The sequence below is a fragment of the Dendropsophus ebraccatus genome, chromosome 5 (assembly GCF_027789765.1).
Source record: "Dendropsophus ebraccatus isolate aDenEbr1 chromosome 5, aDenEbr1.pat, whole genome shotgun sequence".
Classification (NCBI taxonomy): domain Eukaryota; kingdom Metazoa; phylum Chordata; class Amphibia; order Anura; family Hylidae; genus Dendropsophus; species Dendropsophus ebraccatus.
Window position 1 is genome coordinate 156,383,984 of NC_091458.1, and position 18,425 is coordinate 156,402,408.

Genomic DNA, 18,425 nt, shown 5'->3' on the forward strand with positions numbered 1-18,425 from the left:
GAAATCGGCAACCAATATTGTATGTGTGACTGTATCCGAATGTATGCAAAATCCATGTAAAATGTTTTATATGTTGCAAAAAGTAAGTGCATCTGCCGTCTTTCTACTACTCCTTAAGGCTCTGACATCACAGTGAGGATAAAGACTCCCGATACCGAGCTGGGGATTCGGCTTCCGTTTGGTTCCCACACACAGGAATTTCTCCAGAAGATCAGTCAGTCTCTTCGGGGTAAGAAGCCGGGGATTCATTCAGTAAATAGAAGAAAATATTTACGTTATTGTTTACCTGTTATCTACTTCATATTAACCCCTTAAGGACCGGGGCAATTTTGATTTTTGCGTTTTCGTTTTTTCCTCCTTGTGCATAAAAGGTCATAGCACTTGCATTTTTTCACCTAGAAACCCACATGAGCCCTTATTTTTTGCGCCACTAATTGTACTTTGCAATGAAAGGCTGAATTTTTGCATAAAGTACACTGCAAAAGCAGGAAAAAATTCAATGTGTGGTGAAATTGAAAAAAAAAAACAACACATTTTGTGTTTTTAGTGGATATGTGTTTTTACGCCATTCGCCCTGGGGTAAAACTGACTTGTTATATATGTTCCTCAAGTTGTTACGATTAAAACGATATGTAACATGTATAACTTATATTGTATCTGATGGGCTGTACAAAATTCAAACCATTGTTAACAAATATACGTTCCTTAAAATCGCTCCATTCCCCGGCTTATAGCGCTTTTATCCTTTGGTCTATGGGGCTGTGTCAGGTGTCATTTTTTGCACCATGATGCGTTCTTTCTATCGGTACCTTGATTGCGCATATACGACTTTTTGATCGCTTTTTATTAACATTTTTCTGGATTTGATGCGACCAAAAATGCGCAATTTTGCACTTTGGGATTTTTTGGCGCTGACGCCGTTTACCGTGCGAGATCAGGAATGTGATTAATTAATAGTTCGGGCGATTACGCACGCGGCGATACCAAACATGTTTATTTATTTATTTATTTATTTACTTTTATTAATAACCTGGGAAAAGGGGGGTGATTCAGACTTTTATTAGGGGAGGGGGCTTTTTATTAATAACAACAGTTTTTTTTTACTTTTACACTTATACTAGAAGCCCCCCTGGGGTTAGGGTTATTCCCCCCTGGGGTTAGGGTTATTCCCCCCTGGGGTTAGGGTTATTCTCCCCCTGGGGTTAGGGTCATTCCCCCCTGGGGTTAGGGTTATTCCCCCCTGGGGTTGGGGTTATTCCCCCTGGGGTTAGGGTTATTCTCCCCTGGGGTTAGGGTTATTCCCCCTGGGGGACTTCTAGTATAAGTGCTTTGATCTCTCATTGAGATCTCTGCAGCCGGAAGTAAACGAGTGCCGAGCCGGGGACGGCACCATCTTGGAGCAGTCCCCGGCCGGCTTCAGAAACGGAGATCGCTCATCCGGGACGTTATCCCCACTAGACACCAGGGATGACGCTGCAAACGGTAATGCAGCTGTCAATTTTGACAGCTCTATCCGATTACTGTATTAGCGGGCACGGCGATCGGACCGTGCCTGCTAATACCTGCGGTCCCTGGCTACAAGTGGCATCCGGGACCGCCGCGGTTCAGAGCGCGGCCGCCGCGCGGCCCCGCTCTGAACGTCCTTAACGACCGCAGGGCATAAATATACGCCCGCGGTCGTTAAGGGGTTAAAGGGGTACTCCAGCGAAAATCTTTTCCTTTCAAATAAAAAAAAAATCCCCAGTCTTCCAGTACTTATCAGCTGCTGTATGTCCTGTAGGAAGTGGTGTATTCTTTCCAGTCTGACACAGTGCTCTCTGCTGCCACCTCTGTCCATGTCAAGAACTGTCCAGACCAGCAGCAAATCCCTATAGAAAACCTCTCCTGCGCTGGACAGTTCCTGACATGGACAGAGGTGGCAGCATAGAGCACTGTGTCAGACTGGATAGAATACACCACTTCCTGCAGGACATACAGCAGCTGATAAGTACTGGAAGACTGGAGATTTTTAGCTTTAGCTGGACAGGCATGATGGGAATTGTAGTTTTAAAACAGCTGGAGGGCCTGAGTTTGACACGTTTGGTATAGACGAGTTGCAGCCAGATTACATAATAGAGGTTATCCTAGTGCACGACTGGAGAGAGAATAAAACAGAGCGGCTGGGAGGAGCGGAGATACACTGATAGCTGCAAATATAGAAACCGAGTGTATGTAAAAATCTGCCTGCTTTAGTGTTACAGTAGTCACCACAGGGAATAGAAAGAGAATGTCTTCAAACCAACCAGTGTCAGAAAGTTATATGGATTTGTATTTTACTTTTATTTTAAATTCTTCATTCTGCTAGTACTTATCAGCTGCTGTATGTCCTGCAGGAAGTGGTGTATTCTCTCCAGTCTGACACAGTGCTCTCTGCTGCCACCTCTGTCCATGTCAGGAACTGTCCAGAGCAGAAGAGGTTTTCTATGGGGATTTGCTGCTGCTCTGGACAGTTCCTGACATGGACAGAGGTGGCAGCAGAGAGCATTGTGTGGGGGGCAAATGTGAGCATATCTAGCTCTAGGGGATCATATCTGGCTGCAAGCTACTGTGTTTCCCTGAAAATGAGACAGTGTCTTATACAAATTTTTGCTCTCAAAATTGCGCTAAATATTATTTTTAGGGAATGTCTTATTTTTCTATGAAGAATTCACATGTCATATGCACAGCAGAGACAGAGCGTACAGTATGGGGGCTTCCAGCCACCAGGGGCAGCTCACCACAGCACACTCATACAGCACAGCAGGGACAGCGTATGGTATGTCGGCTTTCGGACACCAGGGGGAGCTCAACACAGCACACTCATACAGCACAGCAGGGACAGCGTACAGTATGTCGGCTTCCGGCCACCAGGGGGAGCTCACCACAGAACACTCATACAGCACAGCAAGGACAGCGTATGGTATGTCGGCTTCCGGCCAACAGGGGGAGCTCACCACAGCACATCCATACAGCACAGCAGGGACAGCGTACGGTATGTCTGCTTCTGGCCACCAGGGGTAGCTCACCACAGCACACTCATGCAGCACAGCAGGGACAGCGTACGGTATGTCAGCTTCCGGCCACCAGGGGGAGCTCACCACAGCACACTCATACAGCACAGCAGGGACAGCGTACGGTATGTCAGCTTCCGGCCACCAGGGGGAGCTCACCACAGCACACTCATACAGCACAGCAGGGACAGCGTACGGTATGTCAGCTTCTGGACACCAGGGGGAGCTCACCACAGCAGCAGCTTGGAGGGCAGTGAGTCTGACACCCCTGGTCTTGGCTTTGGCAATACAGCTGGATGTTTTTATATCGTGTTATTAATCTCTCATTAAAACAGCATAAAATGTACAAAACATAAAATCTGCCGAGTATACATGACATGTGAACATACCCTAATAATGCGTCCTGTACAGGAAAACAGGGAGCGGCTGGCGCACAGCTCCTGCAGTAAATCTCCCTCCATAGTTCTAGGAGTCACATGTACGACTATCTGCAGTGTGTTAAAGTCTAGTAAAGTCTTTTCCTTGTATAAAAATAATAACTTGTAGCCGCGTTATCTTAACATCTGCTTCTATTTTTAGAGGGTTCAGTCAAAAGGTCAGAAATTTCCTTATTAGTTAAGATGGGTGGCCGTGCTTTATTCCCAAGCCTCAGGGAGGGAGGGACGTCCGAATCCCAAGGGGCACAAGTTGTTGTAGCGTGCGGAATGCAAACATTTAACCCTTTCATCGCCCTCCAGCACTCAGTATACAGTAAATAAAGGTGGGAGATGACAATTTAAACTTCGGATCGGATTGATAAAATAATGTTGTACGTTCATATTAAGAAAAGATAGCGCTGGAACCAGGCAAGGTAAGTATAGGTCTTTTTATATTATATGATTTCTAGGCCACCAGCACCGATCGTTCGCAGTGCGTTTACGTGGCATGAGAAATTGAGCGGCCGGGCTGCACAAACGATCCTTGTATCATTGCTACAGCCATGGAAACTGACAGCAGTCAGTTTCCGGATCACACATTAGTACATACTTACCTGGTGTGCTGCTGCTGTGATCCAGCATCCTGCTCTCTAGCTCTCCTATCCAGCTTTGTGTCTTCAGGCCGGCCCGCTTCCTTCGCTGTCTATCATTCTGGAGGAGGCGGGGCCTGAAGATGCAGGAGCAGTGCACAAGGTAAGTATGCATTGCTGTGTGATCTGGATCTGCATCTTATATACCCTTAGTAATCGGAAACTAAATTTGGGTTATAGGATTTTATTTTTTTTATTTGAGCAGCTAAAAAACCTGAGACTTAAAGGGGTTATCCATTTAGGTAAAACACATTTTGACTGCTGGTCTAGCAGCTAGGACATGTGATGACAAACACACAAAAAAAAAATATACACAAGCCAGAGAAAAAACACAAATGAATGAAAAAGAAAATATCATGCGCTGCATTGGCAGTTTTCTGACGGTGAAAAAAACATCAGACAAAAAGGGTGTGAGGGCAGCCTAACAGAAATAATGTAAAACTCTATGAAAAGAAAAAAAAAAAAGAATTTGGATGGATACTTTGTAACTTTAATAAAAAGGGGATTGTTAGGGTGGAGTTGTGTTACTCCAGGCCATAGATGTCCATGCACACTGCACGCCCTGGTGGAGGTCTCGGGGAGCGGAGAGGTTAACCGTGGACGCTCTGTTTCCTTTTATTTATCTTAGCAGACAGGAGGGTAATGAGCAGACTCTGCAGACGCTGCCGGTTGTCAGCTACACCCCATCTTTTCTCTGGTCTCTACAACCAGGGGCCAAATCGATTCTTGACTATTTAGTAAATCCGGGGAGGGCTGGCACACGTGTGACTGTATACATCGACGCTACTTTATTCTGACATGGATACAAGCTGGAAATCCTCTGAGAGTGTCAGACCCCCGCAGGGTAAGTGCGGAATGCTGTTTACATGCAGATATTTGGATTATAGGTTTCTGAATATAAATTGCAGTTAAGGTTTATAATAAATCGCAGGGGCACATGACTGCTAATGGGGTATACGTAACCATACTGCCCAGTGCTGTGATGTATTTATAACAGTTTATCATGTATTTGGGGGTGAGAAACAACACTTTGCTGTTAATAGATGGATAAGTTGTAGCTTTTATTCTTAGGCTGGGTTCGCACTGCGTTTTTGCAGTCCGTTGGAAAAAAAACGGATGAAAAACGGATGCATTTGCCTGCATCCGTTTTGATCCGTTTTTCCATTGACTTCCATTATAAAGAAAACGGATCAAAACGAATCCGTTTTTTTTGACGGACACAAAAACGTGGCTGACACTATTTTTTTTGTCCGTTGAAAAATTTATGCTAAAAAAACGTATGCTAAAAACGCAGTGTGAACCCAGCCTTACCATTTTGTACCTTATTACTTATGGATTAGAATATTAGTCCGGCTGTGGAAGGGGGGTCATTACCTGCAGGGAGTAGGGGTAACATAATAAAGACACTATGCTTACCGGCCCCCGTAACCGTGCTGCGCCGCTCCTCCAGGCTCCTGTACTCCGCCAGATGTCCTCTTCTCCAGGCTTTGGGGTAGGTCCCATCACAAATAGGTGGAATTTAGCCCACTAAGCCAATCTGTGACTGCAGCGGTGACCCACCCCGGTCACTGACTGGCTGAGCGGAGCATCCGTTAGATGGGTCATGATGATGCAGCTGCAGGGGAGCTAAGGAGATATCCGGCAAGGTCCAGGAGCGGGACATGGCTCAGCATGGGCACCGGGACAGGTCAATATACCTTCTTTATTATGTTCTCCCACCCCCAGCCCAAAATATGTTTTCTTTTTGCCACTGCCGGACTTCCCCTTTAAGGCTACATTCACACGTTCAGTAGTTTTTCAGGGTGATGTCTGCAATCATTCGCAATCTATAAGAAATTGACCCAAAAGTTTGTGCAACTTTTAAAAAAAGTTGCCCGCATCTGAATCGCTCACACATGTTCTACGCTGAAAAATACACCGCCCCTGTGTGAAATACGCAACAAATATAGAAAAGTCACACGTAATAACCTACATTTTTCCTTCCATAGACATCTATAGGTTGGGGGAAAAAAACTCCCAGCCCAAACGCATGTGTAAATGTGTGGGGGTGTTTGGAGGGTTTTCTGTTTTTTTTTTTTTTTATATTCTTTACTAAAAATCCTGGAGTCACATGATTAATCCCATGGTAAAGAGGAGAGGTATGTTTGTATGTTTGGTCGGCTGGTAATGAGTGTTTCTTATCTTGACTAGGAAGACTTCCTGGGCTGCCATCTCCACAGTTCATGTGGCTGCGCAAGTACTGGCAGAGAAGCCTTCCCAACCTTAACAGCTTCTTCCTGAGCAGTCTGACGCTCCCCGAAGTCCCTGAACAGGATAGTGTTCCCGTAGATGTAAGAGAAGGTGAGAAAGGTGAGTGACCACCCAACCATCTAACGTGTAACGCTTGTATGTGGGATTTCCCAGCATTCCCGCCTTCATACTGCCTTAAAGGAAAAGTCAGAAAATTTTTATTAAAGTATTGTATTGCCCCCCAAAAGTTATACAAATTACCAATATACACTTATTACGGGAAATGATTATAAAGTGCTTTTGTCCCTGCACTTACTACTGCATCAAGGCTTCACTTCCTGGATAACATGGTGATGTCACTTCCTGGCTAACATGGTGATGTCACTTCCTGGATAACATGGTGATGTCACTTCCTGGATAACATGGTGATGTCACTTCCTGGCTAACATGGTGATGTCACTTCCTGGATAACATGGTGATGTCACTTCCTGGATAACATGGTGATGTCACGACCCAACTCCCAGAGCTGTGATGGCTTAGGGATGCTGTCTCCCTCCAGTGCCCTGTGTCCCTCAGTGTTCCTCTGCCATCATCCTCTCCAGCAGCCACAGTCCGCACAGCTCTGGGAGTCGGGTCGTGACATCACCATGTTATCCAGGAAGTGACATCACCATGTTATCCAGGAAGTGACATCACCATGTTATCCAGGTCGTGACATCACCATGTTATCCAGGAAGTGACATCACCATGTTATCCAGGAAGTGACATCACCATGTTATCCAGGAAGTGACATCACCATGTTATCCAGGAAGTGAAGCCTTGATGCAGTAGTAAGTGAAGGGAAAAAAGCACTTTATAAGCATTTCCTATAATAAGTGTATATTGGTGATTTGTATAACTTTTGGGGGGCAATACAATACTTTAATAAACATTTTTGCCAGACTTCTCCTTTAAAATCCTGGAAAACCGCCAAAACCGCCAGTGGCCAGATGTTAGCTGGGTGTCAATAGAAGTTTATGATCGGCCCTACACACGGGGGGAGATTTATCAAACATGGTGTAAAGTGAAACTGGCTCAGTCGCCCCCGGCAACCAATCAGATTCCACCCTTCATTCGTCACAGACACTTTGGAAAATGAAAGGTGGAATCTGATTGGTTGCCGGGGGGCGACTGAGCCAGTTTCACTTTACACCAGTTTGATAAATCTCCCCCGTGGCTCTTGGACAGTTTTCCTTAAGCGCAGCATGCTGAAGGGGTGGTTTGTTGTTTTTTTTTTTTTTTAAAACTGTGGCGTTTTTTCTCCCATAGACTTCAATGGTTGTCTCAAAAATGTCATTGCTGTGCGTGTGGCGTTTTTGTCACCGTCATGTGTCTCGCCAATCTAACAGCGTCAGTCGTTTGGACTGTGATTTACAGCTGACAGATTTCCCCTATGTGACCCCAGCATTTCTGCTCTAAAAAAGCACACAATAAAAATCTAAGAAATATTCCCCCGGAATGGCGGGAACGTTCCATGTAACCCCCATCCAGGGGCGTAACTGGAAAGGTCTGGGCCCCATAGCAAACTTTTGTTTGGGCCCCCCTCTTCCCTATGCCACTGTAGGTAATCTCCCTGTGTGTTAGATAGCATATATTAGGCATCTCCCCTGGTATTCTGCCAGTAGATAGTGCCCCCATGATAGACATCTCCCCTAGTGTCTCCATGGTAGGCATCTCCCCTGGTATCCCCCCAAAGATAGTGCCCCCATGATAGACATCTCCCCTAGTGTCTCCATGGTAGGCATCTCCCCTGGTATCCTGGGGGGTATGATTACAGCTCAGTAGGCCCAGTGTATTGCAGGGATGGGCCCCCTGATGCAGTGGGCCCCATAGCAGCCGCTATGGCTGCTACAGTGATAGTTACGCCCCTGCCCCCATCCCTGTACAGTTCTGTTTATGCTGTTCAGTAATATTAGTCTAATAGAGCTAGAGAAGTGGATGCCAGGCGGGGACAGCAAACTGGGCACCTCACCAAGGCCGCCATTATCTGGGGAACCTCCGTATATGGAGACTCCAGAATCCACCAGGAAATCAGTGATCTAGTGAGATCTGCGATGCTCCTAACCCAGGGGTCGGGAACCAAGGCCCTCCAGCTGCTGCACGACTACAACTCCCATCATGCCTGCATAGGTAAAGCTTTAGCTATCCAGGCATGATGGGAGTTGTGGTTTTGCAACCGCTGGAGGCCCGATGGTTCCCTATGCCTGTATTATAAGGACCAAGAAGTCAACACTCTCTCTCTACATACATATATATATATATATATATATACAACCACAGCCGCCAGCACTTTGTCCATCCTGAGTATATATTGCAGCATCACCCAGCACTCTCACACCATGAAGACTCCGAGGCATAAAGTGATAACTCGCGCAGCTTTTGTGGTTACATCAAAGTGTTTCTATACAGAAGTGGCTTTCAGGGCTGCAGTGACATCTCAGACATCTCAGGGAAGCTGTCTCATCTATCACCCTCCTGTTATAGAGCAGATGGATATATATCTATGTGCAAAATATTCTGTATAACTTGTAACATGTTGGTGCTGCAGTACCGGGCACGGCCACAAGCAGAGGTATGGCGCTGTGCTTGGGTAACTAGTAGTGATGGAAAACCTGTGTAGTCCTTATTCTTCTTCTCTTGGTAGGATAAGACTTATATACACTGGGTATGGCTAGTAAGGGGAGGGGGGCGACCAGTATGGCTAGTAAGGGGAGGGGGGCGACCAATGTCTACTTTTTTTTTTTTTTTTATATACTGGGTACACCCTGCATTATCTGACTAGAGGTTGGGGTACACCCTGTTATCTGACTAGAGGTTGGGGTAACCCTGTGTTATGTGACTAGAGGTTGGGGTACACCCTGTGTTATGTGACTAGAGGTTGGGGTACACCCTGCGTTATCTGACTAGAGGATGGGGTACACCCTGCATTATATCATTATATGACTAGAGGTTGGGGTACACCCTGTTATAGGACTAGAGGTTGGGGTACACCCTGTTATCTGACTAGAGGTTGGGGTACACCCTGTTATAGGACTAGAGGTTGGGGTACACCCTGTTATAGGACTAGAGGTTGGGGTACACGCTGCATTATCTGACTAGAGGTTGGGGTACACCCTGTTATCTGACTAGAGGTTGGGGTACACCCTGTGTTATCTGACTAGAGGTTGGGGTACACCCTGTGTTATCTGACTAGAGGTTGGGGTACACCCTGTGTTATCTGACTAGAGGTTGGGGTACACCCTGTTATCTGACTAGAGGTTGGGGTACACCCTGTTATCTGACTAGAGGTTGGGGTACACCCTGTTATCTGACTAGAGGTTGGGGTACACCCTGTTACCTGACTAGAGGTTGGGGTACACCCTGTTACCTGACTAGAGGTTGGGGTACACCCTGCATTATCTGACTAGAGGTTGGGGTACACCATGTTATCTGACTAGAGGTTGGGGTACACCCTGTTACCTGACTAGAGGTTGGGGTACACCCTGCATTACCTGACTAGAGGTTGGGGTACACCCTGCATTATATGACTAGAGGTTGGGGTACACCCTGTTATATGACTAGAGGTTGGGGTACACCCTGTTATCTGACTAGAGGTTGGGGTACACCCTGTTATCTGACTAGAGGTTGGGGTACACCCTGTTATCTGACTAGAGGTTGGGGTACACCCTGCATTATATGACTAGAGGTTGGGGTACACCCTGTTATATGACTAGAGGTTGGGGTACACCCTGTTATATGACTAGAGGTTGGGGTACACCCTGTTATCTGACTAGAGGTTGGGGTACACCCTGTTATCTGACTAGAGGTTGGGGTACACCCTGTTATATGACTAGAGGTTGGGGTACACCCTGTTATCTGACTAGAGGTTGGGGTACACCCTGTTATCTGACTAGAGGTTGGGGTAACCCTGTGTTATGTGACTAGAGGTTGGGGTACACCCTGTGTTATGTGACTAGAGGTTGGGGTACACCCTGCGTTATCTGACTAGAGGATGGGGTACACCCTGCATTATATCATTATATGACTAGAGGTTGGGGTACACCCTGTTATAGGACTAGAGGTTGGGGTACACCCTGTTATCTGACTAGAGGTTGGGGTACACCCTGTTATAGGACTAGAGGTTGGGGTACACCCTGTTATAGGACTAGAGGTTGGGGTACACCCTGTTATGTGACTAGAGGTTGGGGTACACCCTGTTATCTGACTAGAGGTTGGGGTACACCCTGTTATCTGACTAGAGGTTGGGGTACACCCTGTTATCTGACTAGAGGTTGGGGTACACCCTGTTATCTGACTAGAGGTTGGGGTACACCCTGCATTATATGACTAGAGGTTGGGGTACACCCTGTTACCTGACTAGAGGTTGGGGTACACCCTGCATTACCTGACTAGAGGTTGGGGTACACCCTGTTATATGACTAGAGGTTGGGGTACACCCTGTTATATGACTAGAGGTTGGGGTACACCCTGTTATCTGACTAGAGGTTGGGGTACACCCTGTTATCTGACTAGAGGTTGGGGTACACCCTGTTATCTGACTAGAGGTTGGGGTACACCCTGCATTATATGACTAGAGGTTGGGGTACACCCTGTTATCTGACTAGAGGTTGGGGTACACCCTGTTATCTGACTAGAGGTTGGGGTACACCGTTATATGACTAGAGGTTGGGGTACACCCTGTTATCTGACTAGAGGTTGGGGTACACCCTGTTATCTGACTAGAGGTTGGGGTACACCCTGTTATCTGACTAGAGGTTGGGGTACACCCTGTTATCTGACTAGAGGTTGGGGTACACCGTTATCTGACTAGAGGTTGGGGTACACCCTGTTATCTGACTAGAGGTTGGGGTACACCCTGTTATCTGACTAGAGGTTGGGGTACACCCTGTTATATGACTAGAGGTTGGGGTACACAATGTTATATGACTAGAGGTTGGGGTACACCCTGTTATCTGACTAGAGGTTGGGGTACACCCTGTTATCTGACTAGAGGTTGGGGTACACCCTGTTATCTGACTAGAGGTTGGGGTACACCGTTATCTGACTAGAGGTTGGGGTACACCGTTATCTGACTAGAGGTTGGGGTACACCCTGTTATCTGACTAGAGGTTGGGGTACACCCTGTTATCTGACTAGAGGTTGGGGTACACCCTGTTATATGACTAGAGGTTGGGGTACACAATGTTATATGACTAGAGGTTGGGGTACACCCTGTTATATGACTAGAGGTTGGGGTACACCCTGTTATCTGACTAGAGGTTGGGGTACACCCTGTTATCTGACTAGAGGTTGGGGTACACCCTGTTATCTGACTAGAGGTTGGGGTACACCCTGTTATGTGACTAGAGGTTGGGGTAACCCTGTTATATGACTAGAGGTTGGGGTAACCCTGTTATATGACTAGAGGTTGGGGTACACCCTGTTATATGACTAGAGGTTGGGGTACACCCTGCATTATATGACTAGAGGTTGGGGTACACCCTGTTATGTGACTAGCGGTTGGGGTACACCCTGTTATATGACTAGAGGTTGGGGTACACCCTGTTATGTGACTAGAGGTTGGGGTACACCCTGTTATGTGACTAGAGGTTGGGGTACACCCTGTTATATGACTAGAGGTTGGGGTACACCCTGTTATCTGACTAGAGGTTGGGGTACACCCTGTTATCTGACTAGAGGTTGGGGTACACCCTTTACACTTCGGCGTCCTCTGCCTCTACACACAATAACTATCCGCCTGTTCGGATTTGGCGCAGAGCTCTCCAGCAGTCGCGGAATGTCGCACACAGCCGGTACCCGGGGGAGGCAGCGGCCGCTCTGCGCTCACTTCCCCTCTCCGGTCAGGGGGGCAGGTGTAGTGGGCGGGACCGGAGCGGAGTGGGCGGGGCCAGCTGCGGGTGTTGATTTTGGGGTGGGCGGGGCCAGCTGCGGGTGCCGGCGCGGATTGGGCGGTGCCGCGGTTGCTGTGGTAGCGATGCTTGACAGGCAGAAGTCAGTGACAGACGGGCAGGAAGAGCCGGGGAGATGTGCGCAGCCCGGGGGAGCCAGCTCGGCGGTAAAGGTGAGGGGAGATGCGGTGCAGGGGGCGGTGCCCCCCATATCCGGGGTCTTATTACCCCTGCAGCACTTCTATAGAAGCGTTCTTGTTTTGCAGCAGTTGTTGGGGTTCTCTTTACTGCTGCTCCCCGGTGCCTCCTCACTATGTAGAGCTGGTGCCCCCTGTGAGGATGGCACGGTGGTACAGGGGGCGCTGTGTAGGTATGAGGACCCCCCTGTGAGGGTGGCATGGTGGTACAGGGGGCGCTGTGTAGGTATGAGGACCCCCCTGTGAGGGTGGCATGGTGGTACAGGGGGCGCTGTGTAGGTATGAGGACACCCTGTGAGGGTAGCATGGTGGTACAGGGGGCGCTGTGTAGGTATGAGGACACCCTGTGAGGGTGGCATGGTGGTACAGGGGGCGCTGTGTAGGTATGAGGACCTCCCTGTGAGGGTGGCATGGTGGTACAGGGGGCGCTGTGTAGGTATGAGGACACCCTGTGAGGGTGGCATGGTGGTACAGGGGGCGCTGTGTAGGTATGAGGACACCCCTGTGAGGGTGGCATGGTGGTACAGGGGGCGCTGTGTAGGTATGAGGACCCCCCTGTGAGGGTGGCATGGTGGTACAGGGGGCGCTGTGTAGGTATGAGGACCCCCCTGTGAGGGTGGCATGGTGGTACAGGGGGCGCTGTGTAGGTATGAGGACCTCCCTGTGAGGGTGGCATGGTGGTACAGGGGGCGCTGTGTAGGTATGAGGACACCCTGTGAGGGTAGCATGGTGGTACAGGGGGCGCTGTGTAGGTATGAGGACACCCTGTGAGGGTGGCATGGTGGTACAGGGGGCGCTGTGTAGGTATGAGGACCTCCCTGTGAGGGTGGCATGGTGGTACAGGGGCGCTGTGTAGGTATGAGGACCCCCCTGTGAGGGTGGCATGGTGGTACAGGGGTGCTGTGTAGGTATGAGGACACCCCTGTGAGGGTGGCATGGTGGTTCATAGTGTAGGTATGAGGACTCCTCTCTCCTCTTACAGCATGGCAGTGAATGTTAGTAACCCCCCTATAGGTCCCTGTCATTAGTGACTGGCACTTCAGGAGCCACCCGCCATCCCTGAGGGTCCCCATTGTTTTTCCCTAAAAGTTGAGCTTATCTCCCTGTTCACACTGTGTGGCGGCCATTTTTGCAGCAGCTCTGTGTCTGTCGGGGGGAGAGGTCTGGTGGTGGCGGTGTAGCCCAGAGCCGGGGGGATAGGTCTGGTGGTGGCGGTGGTGTAGACCAGAGCCGGGGGGATAGGTCTGGTGGTGGCGGTGCAGCTCAGAGCCGGGGGGATAGGTCTGGTGGGTGGTGTAGCCCAAAGCCGGGGGGATAGGTCTGGTGGGTGGTGTAGCCCAAAGCCGGGGGGATAGGTCTGGTGGCGGCGGTGCAGCTCAGAGCCGGGGGGGATAGGTCTGGTGGGTGGTGTAGCCCAGAGTCGGGGGGATAGGTCTGGTGGGTGGTGTAGCCCAAAGCCGGGGGGATAGGTCTGGTGGCGGCGGTGGTGTAGCCCAGAGCCGGGGGGATAGGTCTGGTGGTGGCGGTGGTGTAGCCCAGAGCTGGGGGGAGAGGTCTGGTGGTGGTGTAGCCCAGAGTCGGGGGATAGGTCTGGTGGTGGGTGGTGTAGCCCAGAGTCGGGGGGAGAGGTCTGGTGGTGGGTGGTGTAGCCCAGAGTCGGGGGGAGAGGTCTGGTGGTGGCGGTGGTGTAGCCCAGAGCCGGGAGGGGCGATAGGTCTGGTGGTGGGTAATGTAGCCCAGAGTCGGGGGATAGGTCTGGTGGCGGCGGTGGTGTAGCCCAGAGCTGGGGGGATAGGTTTGGTGGCGGCGGTGGTGTAGCCCAGAGCCGGGGGGATAGGTCTGGTGGTGGCAGTGGTGTAGCCCAGAGCTGGGGGGATAGGTTTGGTGGTGGCGGTGGTGTAGCCCAGAGTCGGGGGATAGGTCTGGTGGCGGCAGTGGTGTAGCCCAGAGTCGGGGGGATAGGTCTAGTGGCGGCGGTGGTGTAGCCCAGAGTCGGGGGATAGGTCTGGTGGTGGGTGGTGTAGCCCAGAGTCGGGGGGAGAGGTCTGGTGGTGGCGGTGGTGTAGCCCAGAGCCGGGAGGGGCGATAGGTCTGGTGGTGGGTAATGTAGCCCAGAGTCGGGGGGAGAGGTCTGGTGGTGGGTAATGTAGCCCAGAGTCGGGGGGAGAGGTCTGGTGGTGGCAGTGGTGTAGCCCAGAGCCGGGGGGATAGGTCTGGTGGCGGCAGTGGTGTAGCCCAGAGTCGGGGGATAGGTCTGGTGGCGGTGGTGGTGTAGCCCAGAGTCGGGGGGATAGGTCTGCTGGTGGTGGTGGTGTAGCCCAGAGCCAGGAGGGGGATAGGTCTGGTGGCGGCGGAGGTGTAGCCCAGAGCTGGGGGGATAGGTCTGGCGGGGATGTTGTTGGACCGCTGGGTCGCTCCCTCTATGGACACTGATGATGTGGAAATGGTGGTTGCTGGTGGTGTTTCCCCATTCAGGCTAGGGACCCCCATGAATCTCCGTGAAGTGGCGTGTGGGCTTATACACTTTACTCAGAACGTTTATTAATGGGGCATTCACACGTCCTGTGTCTGAATGTTGCCTAAGAATGTGACAGATCATAGAACCTGAGCCGCGGTGATGAATGTGGAGCATGTGCACCGACCATATATCGTGGACTTGTGAATGAAGCCTCAGAATGTCCATGTTTACACATGGGGGGAAGGCGGCCGCCTCGTCATATAGACAGCCGCTAACAATAATCATGATCAGTATTAGCGGCCGTCTATATAATGAGGCAGCCGCCTTCCCCGATATGTTCCTGAAGTGACAACATAGCCCTAGAGAGTTTTAGTGGTTGCAGACTTGCCAAGGAATATTGGGGCTTAGTGGCCACATCCCTATGTAATCTGACACAGTGTGCATGAGGCCTTACTTTGAGAACACCACTTCATGGCTATTTTCAAATGTTTTTTTCTGGCTATTGTTTGAAACTTAGAGGGGATGCTCACCTAAAAAAAAAAATAATAAAAAAAAAACTTTAAAATCAGCAAGTGCCAGAGATTTGTAATTTACTCCTGTTAAAAAAATCCAGTCTTCCAGTACTTATCAGCTGCAGTATGTCCTGCAGGAAGTGGTGTATTTTCTCCAGTAAGACACAGTGCTCTCTGCTGCCCCCTCTGTCCATGTCAGGAACTGTCCAGAGCAGCAGCAAATCCCCATAGAAAACCTCTCCTGCTGTCCAGACTGAAAAGAGTACACCACTTCCTGCAGGACAAACAGCAGCTGATTAGTACTGGAAGACTGGAAACTATTTAATAGAAGCTGTTGTTTTGAGTACCAAATAACGTCTGTAGTTCAGCATATTTCTGTGACCGTCAGTGCGATGACGACCGCAGGAACATCATTCTAGTTCAGGTGGACTGATTGTGCTTTGGGTGGGGGGGGGGGGGGGGTTGTTTGCAAAATACGTCTTGATCAACATTGTCCGTTGTTTAATACACAATGTGCATTAGACGTCCGTCCTTCCATTGAGATCAAATAAAATGTGGTAGTAACGGACGTCATTTAATGTGAACAAAGCCCATGTCTAAACAATTATAAGATATTGGGGTTATTGGGGAGACTTTTTGCAGCCAAACTTATCAAATTTAAAGGAATTTCTGACTTGACAGAATTGGGGTAAATTGGTATTGGTCTGACAATATTCTCTTGCCTGACTAAAGGCGATGGGGGGTGGGGGGACTTCATGGCCAGTATTGACCACTATGAGTTGTTTTCTATCCTGTATAAGTGTCGGCGTTGTTACCTCCTCCATCCTTTACCATACGTGACCCTCCGCATAGGATCCTGCTTCCTGTCAGCTCAGGGATTTGCTTATTTCACAGGTCTCTGCATCTGTCTGCAGACTGTCAAGAATGGCGTAACGCCACGCAGGCCTCCTCCAGTGGGATGAATGTGTGAAGCGAGGATCCGTCCGCTGACAGGATAAGCTGCAGAACATTGCGGCTCTTCATACTTGGCCATTTGCATTAAACAAATGAAATGTGAACAATGATTTTTTATTTTTTTTCCTCTTTAGAGTCACGACACAAGACACAGCTTATTTAGTTGCTTAGTGTTTTAGAGACATTGTTTGCTTCACGATACTATGGAGTCATTGTTAGGCAACCACAGGCTCGGCCGGCGAAACACTGAATTACTGTCATACCTGCCTGGGAAATCTCTGATAGTGGCTGCTGTCCTGCACCAGTCCGACTCTCCCACCACACCTTGCGCATTTGCCGCAAAAACGTGTTTGGCAAAAAACCTCGACATGCTTTATAAGACCCTCACTCTGGCGAACTAGGAGAGATGAGCAGCAAGCCGCCTGTTTGCCTGTGGTATTCGTTGTTGGCAGCTCTCTTTTTAATGGTGCGTTTACACAGACAGATTTATCTGACAGATTTTTGAAGCCAAAGCCAGGAACAGACTATAAACAGGGAACATGTGATAAAGGAAAGACCTGAGATTTTTCCTCTTTTCAAATCCATTTCTGGCTTTGGCTTCCAAAATCTCTGTGTAAATGCACCATAAGGCTAGGGGGGGGGGGGGGGGGGGGGGGGGGGGGGGGGGTTAGGATACAGTGCAGATTTTCAGCATACATTTGGATGGACCACATGGTACATACAGCTGAAATTTGTGCTGAAAACTCTACCTTAAAGGGGTCGTCCAGTTTTTGTTTTTGTTTTTTAAATCAAGTGGTGACAGAATGTTATACAGATTTGTAAATGACTTCAATCTCCAGTCTCCAGTCTTCCTGTACTTATCAGCTGCTGTATGTCCTGCAGGAAGTGGTGTATTCTTTCCAGCCTCAGACAGTGCTATCTGCTGCCCCCTCTGTCCATAACAGGAACTGTCCAGAGCAGCAGCAAATCCTGATAGAAAACCTCTCCTGCTCTGGACAGTTCCTGACATGGACAGAGGTGGCAGCAGAGAACACTGTGTCAGACTGGAGAGAATACGCCATTCTTGCAGGGCATACAGCAGCTGATAAGTACTAGGAGACTTGAGATTTTTTAAATAAAAAATGTAGTAAAAAAAGTAACTTACAAATCTGTATAGCTTCTTGCGACCAGTTAGTTTTAGGGTGCGTTCACACCTACAGGATCTGCAGCAGATTTGATGCTGTGTTCAGTTATTTAAATGAAATCTTCTGTAGAAAATCAGCTGCAGATCCTGTAGGTGTGAACGCACCATTAAAGGGGTTATGCAATGCTACAAAAACATGGCCACTTTTGCACCACTCTTGTCTCCAGATTGGGTGGGGTTTAAAACTCAGTTCCATTAAAGTAAATGGAGCTTTATTGCAAACCGCACCTGAACAGGAGACAAGAGTGGTGCAAAAGTGGCCGTGTTTTTGAAGTGCTGGTTAACCCCTTTAAAACATTTCTTTTCTCTGGTGTACCTCTGTAAAATCCATGCGGAATCTGTTGTGTGGATTTTGAAGCAGATTTTTTTAAAAACTGAATCCATCTCGGAATGCCACGTGGATTTAATGCGTCCTGTTCTCACCCTATTAAGAAAAAAGCTTCTGTGAGGATCGCCCAGATCTCCAGCTCCCAGGCCGTACTCTCTGGGTGTAGACTATTGTGCGGTCATGAACTCCATGTACGCCACCTCGCTATGCTTTCTTTAGCCTTTGATTTTCTTTCCTTTAGATTTGTTTGTGCTCACCCAGTGCTCCAGTTTCTATTACATACAGTGTCATTGTTTCTGATGACAACTGGTTTTTGTATTGTTATTTCCATAGAGGTTGTAGTTATCTTTCCATGTTCGCTGTGTACATTACTTTTCTTTCCCCATCACTTTACTTTCCATACAAGTAACATTTGTACACATGCAGCATCATCCATTGTCGTGTTTGCATATTCTTTTATATATTGATATACTGTCCTAGAAACTTTACACTCTGTGCTGGATCAGTAGCAGGGCCAACGATGTGCTGGATCAGTAGCACGG

General features: G+C 48.8%; 1 protein-coding gene across 4 annotated transcripts in view; it reads left to right on the plus strand.

Annotated features, from left to right (window-relative positions):
- INPP5B (inositol polyphosphate-5-phosphatase B) overlaps positions 1-18,425 on the plus strand; it is a 66,933-nt gene that overhangs the window by 10,457 nt on the left and 38,051 nt on the right. The window contains exons 6-7 of one of the 4 annotated variants that reach the window (XM_069971699.1): positions 119-229; positions 6,286-6,444. In XM_069971699.1, coding sequence (XP_069827800.1) covers positions 119-229; positions 6,286-6,444 — 270 coding nt within the window. Of the gene's footprint in view, positions 1-118; positions 230-4,747; positions 4,940-6,285; positions 6,445-12,336; positions 12,425-18,425 lie in introns of those variants that run through there. The other 3 variants (XM_069971700.1, XM_069971701.1, XM_069971702.1) reach the window with 3 other exon arrangements.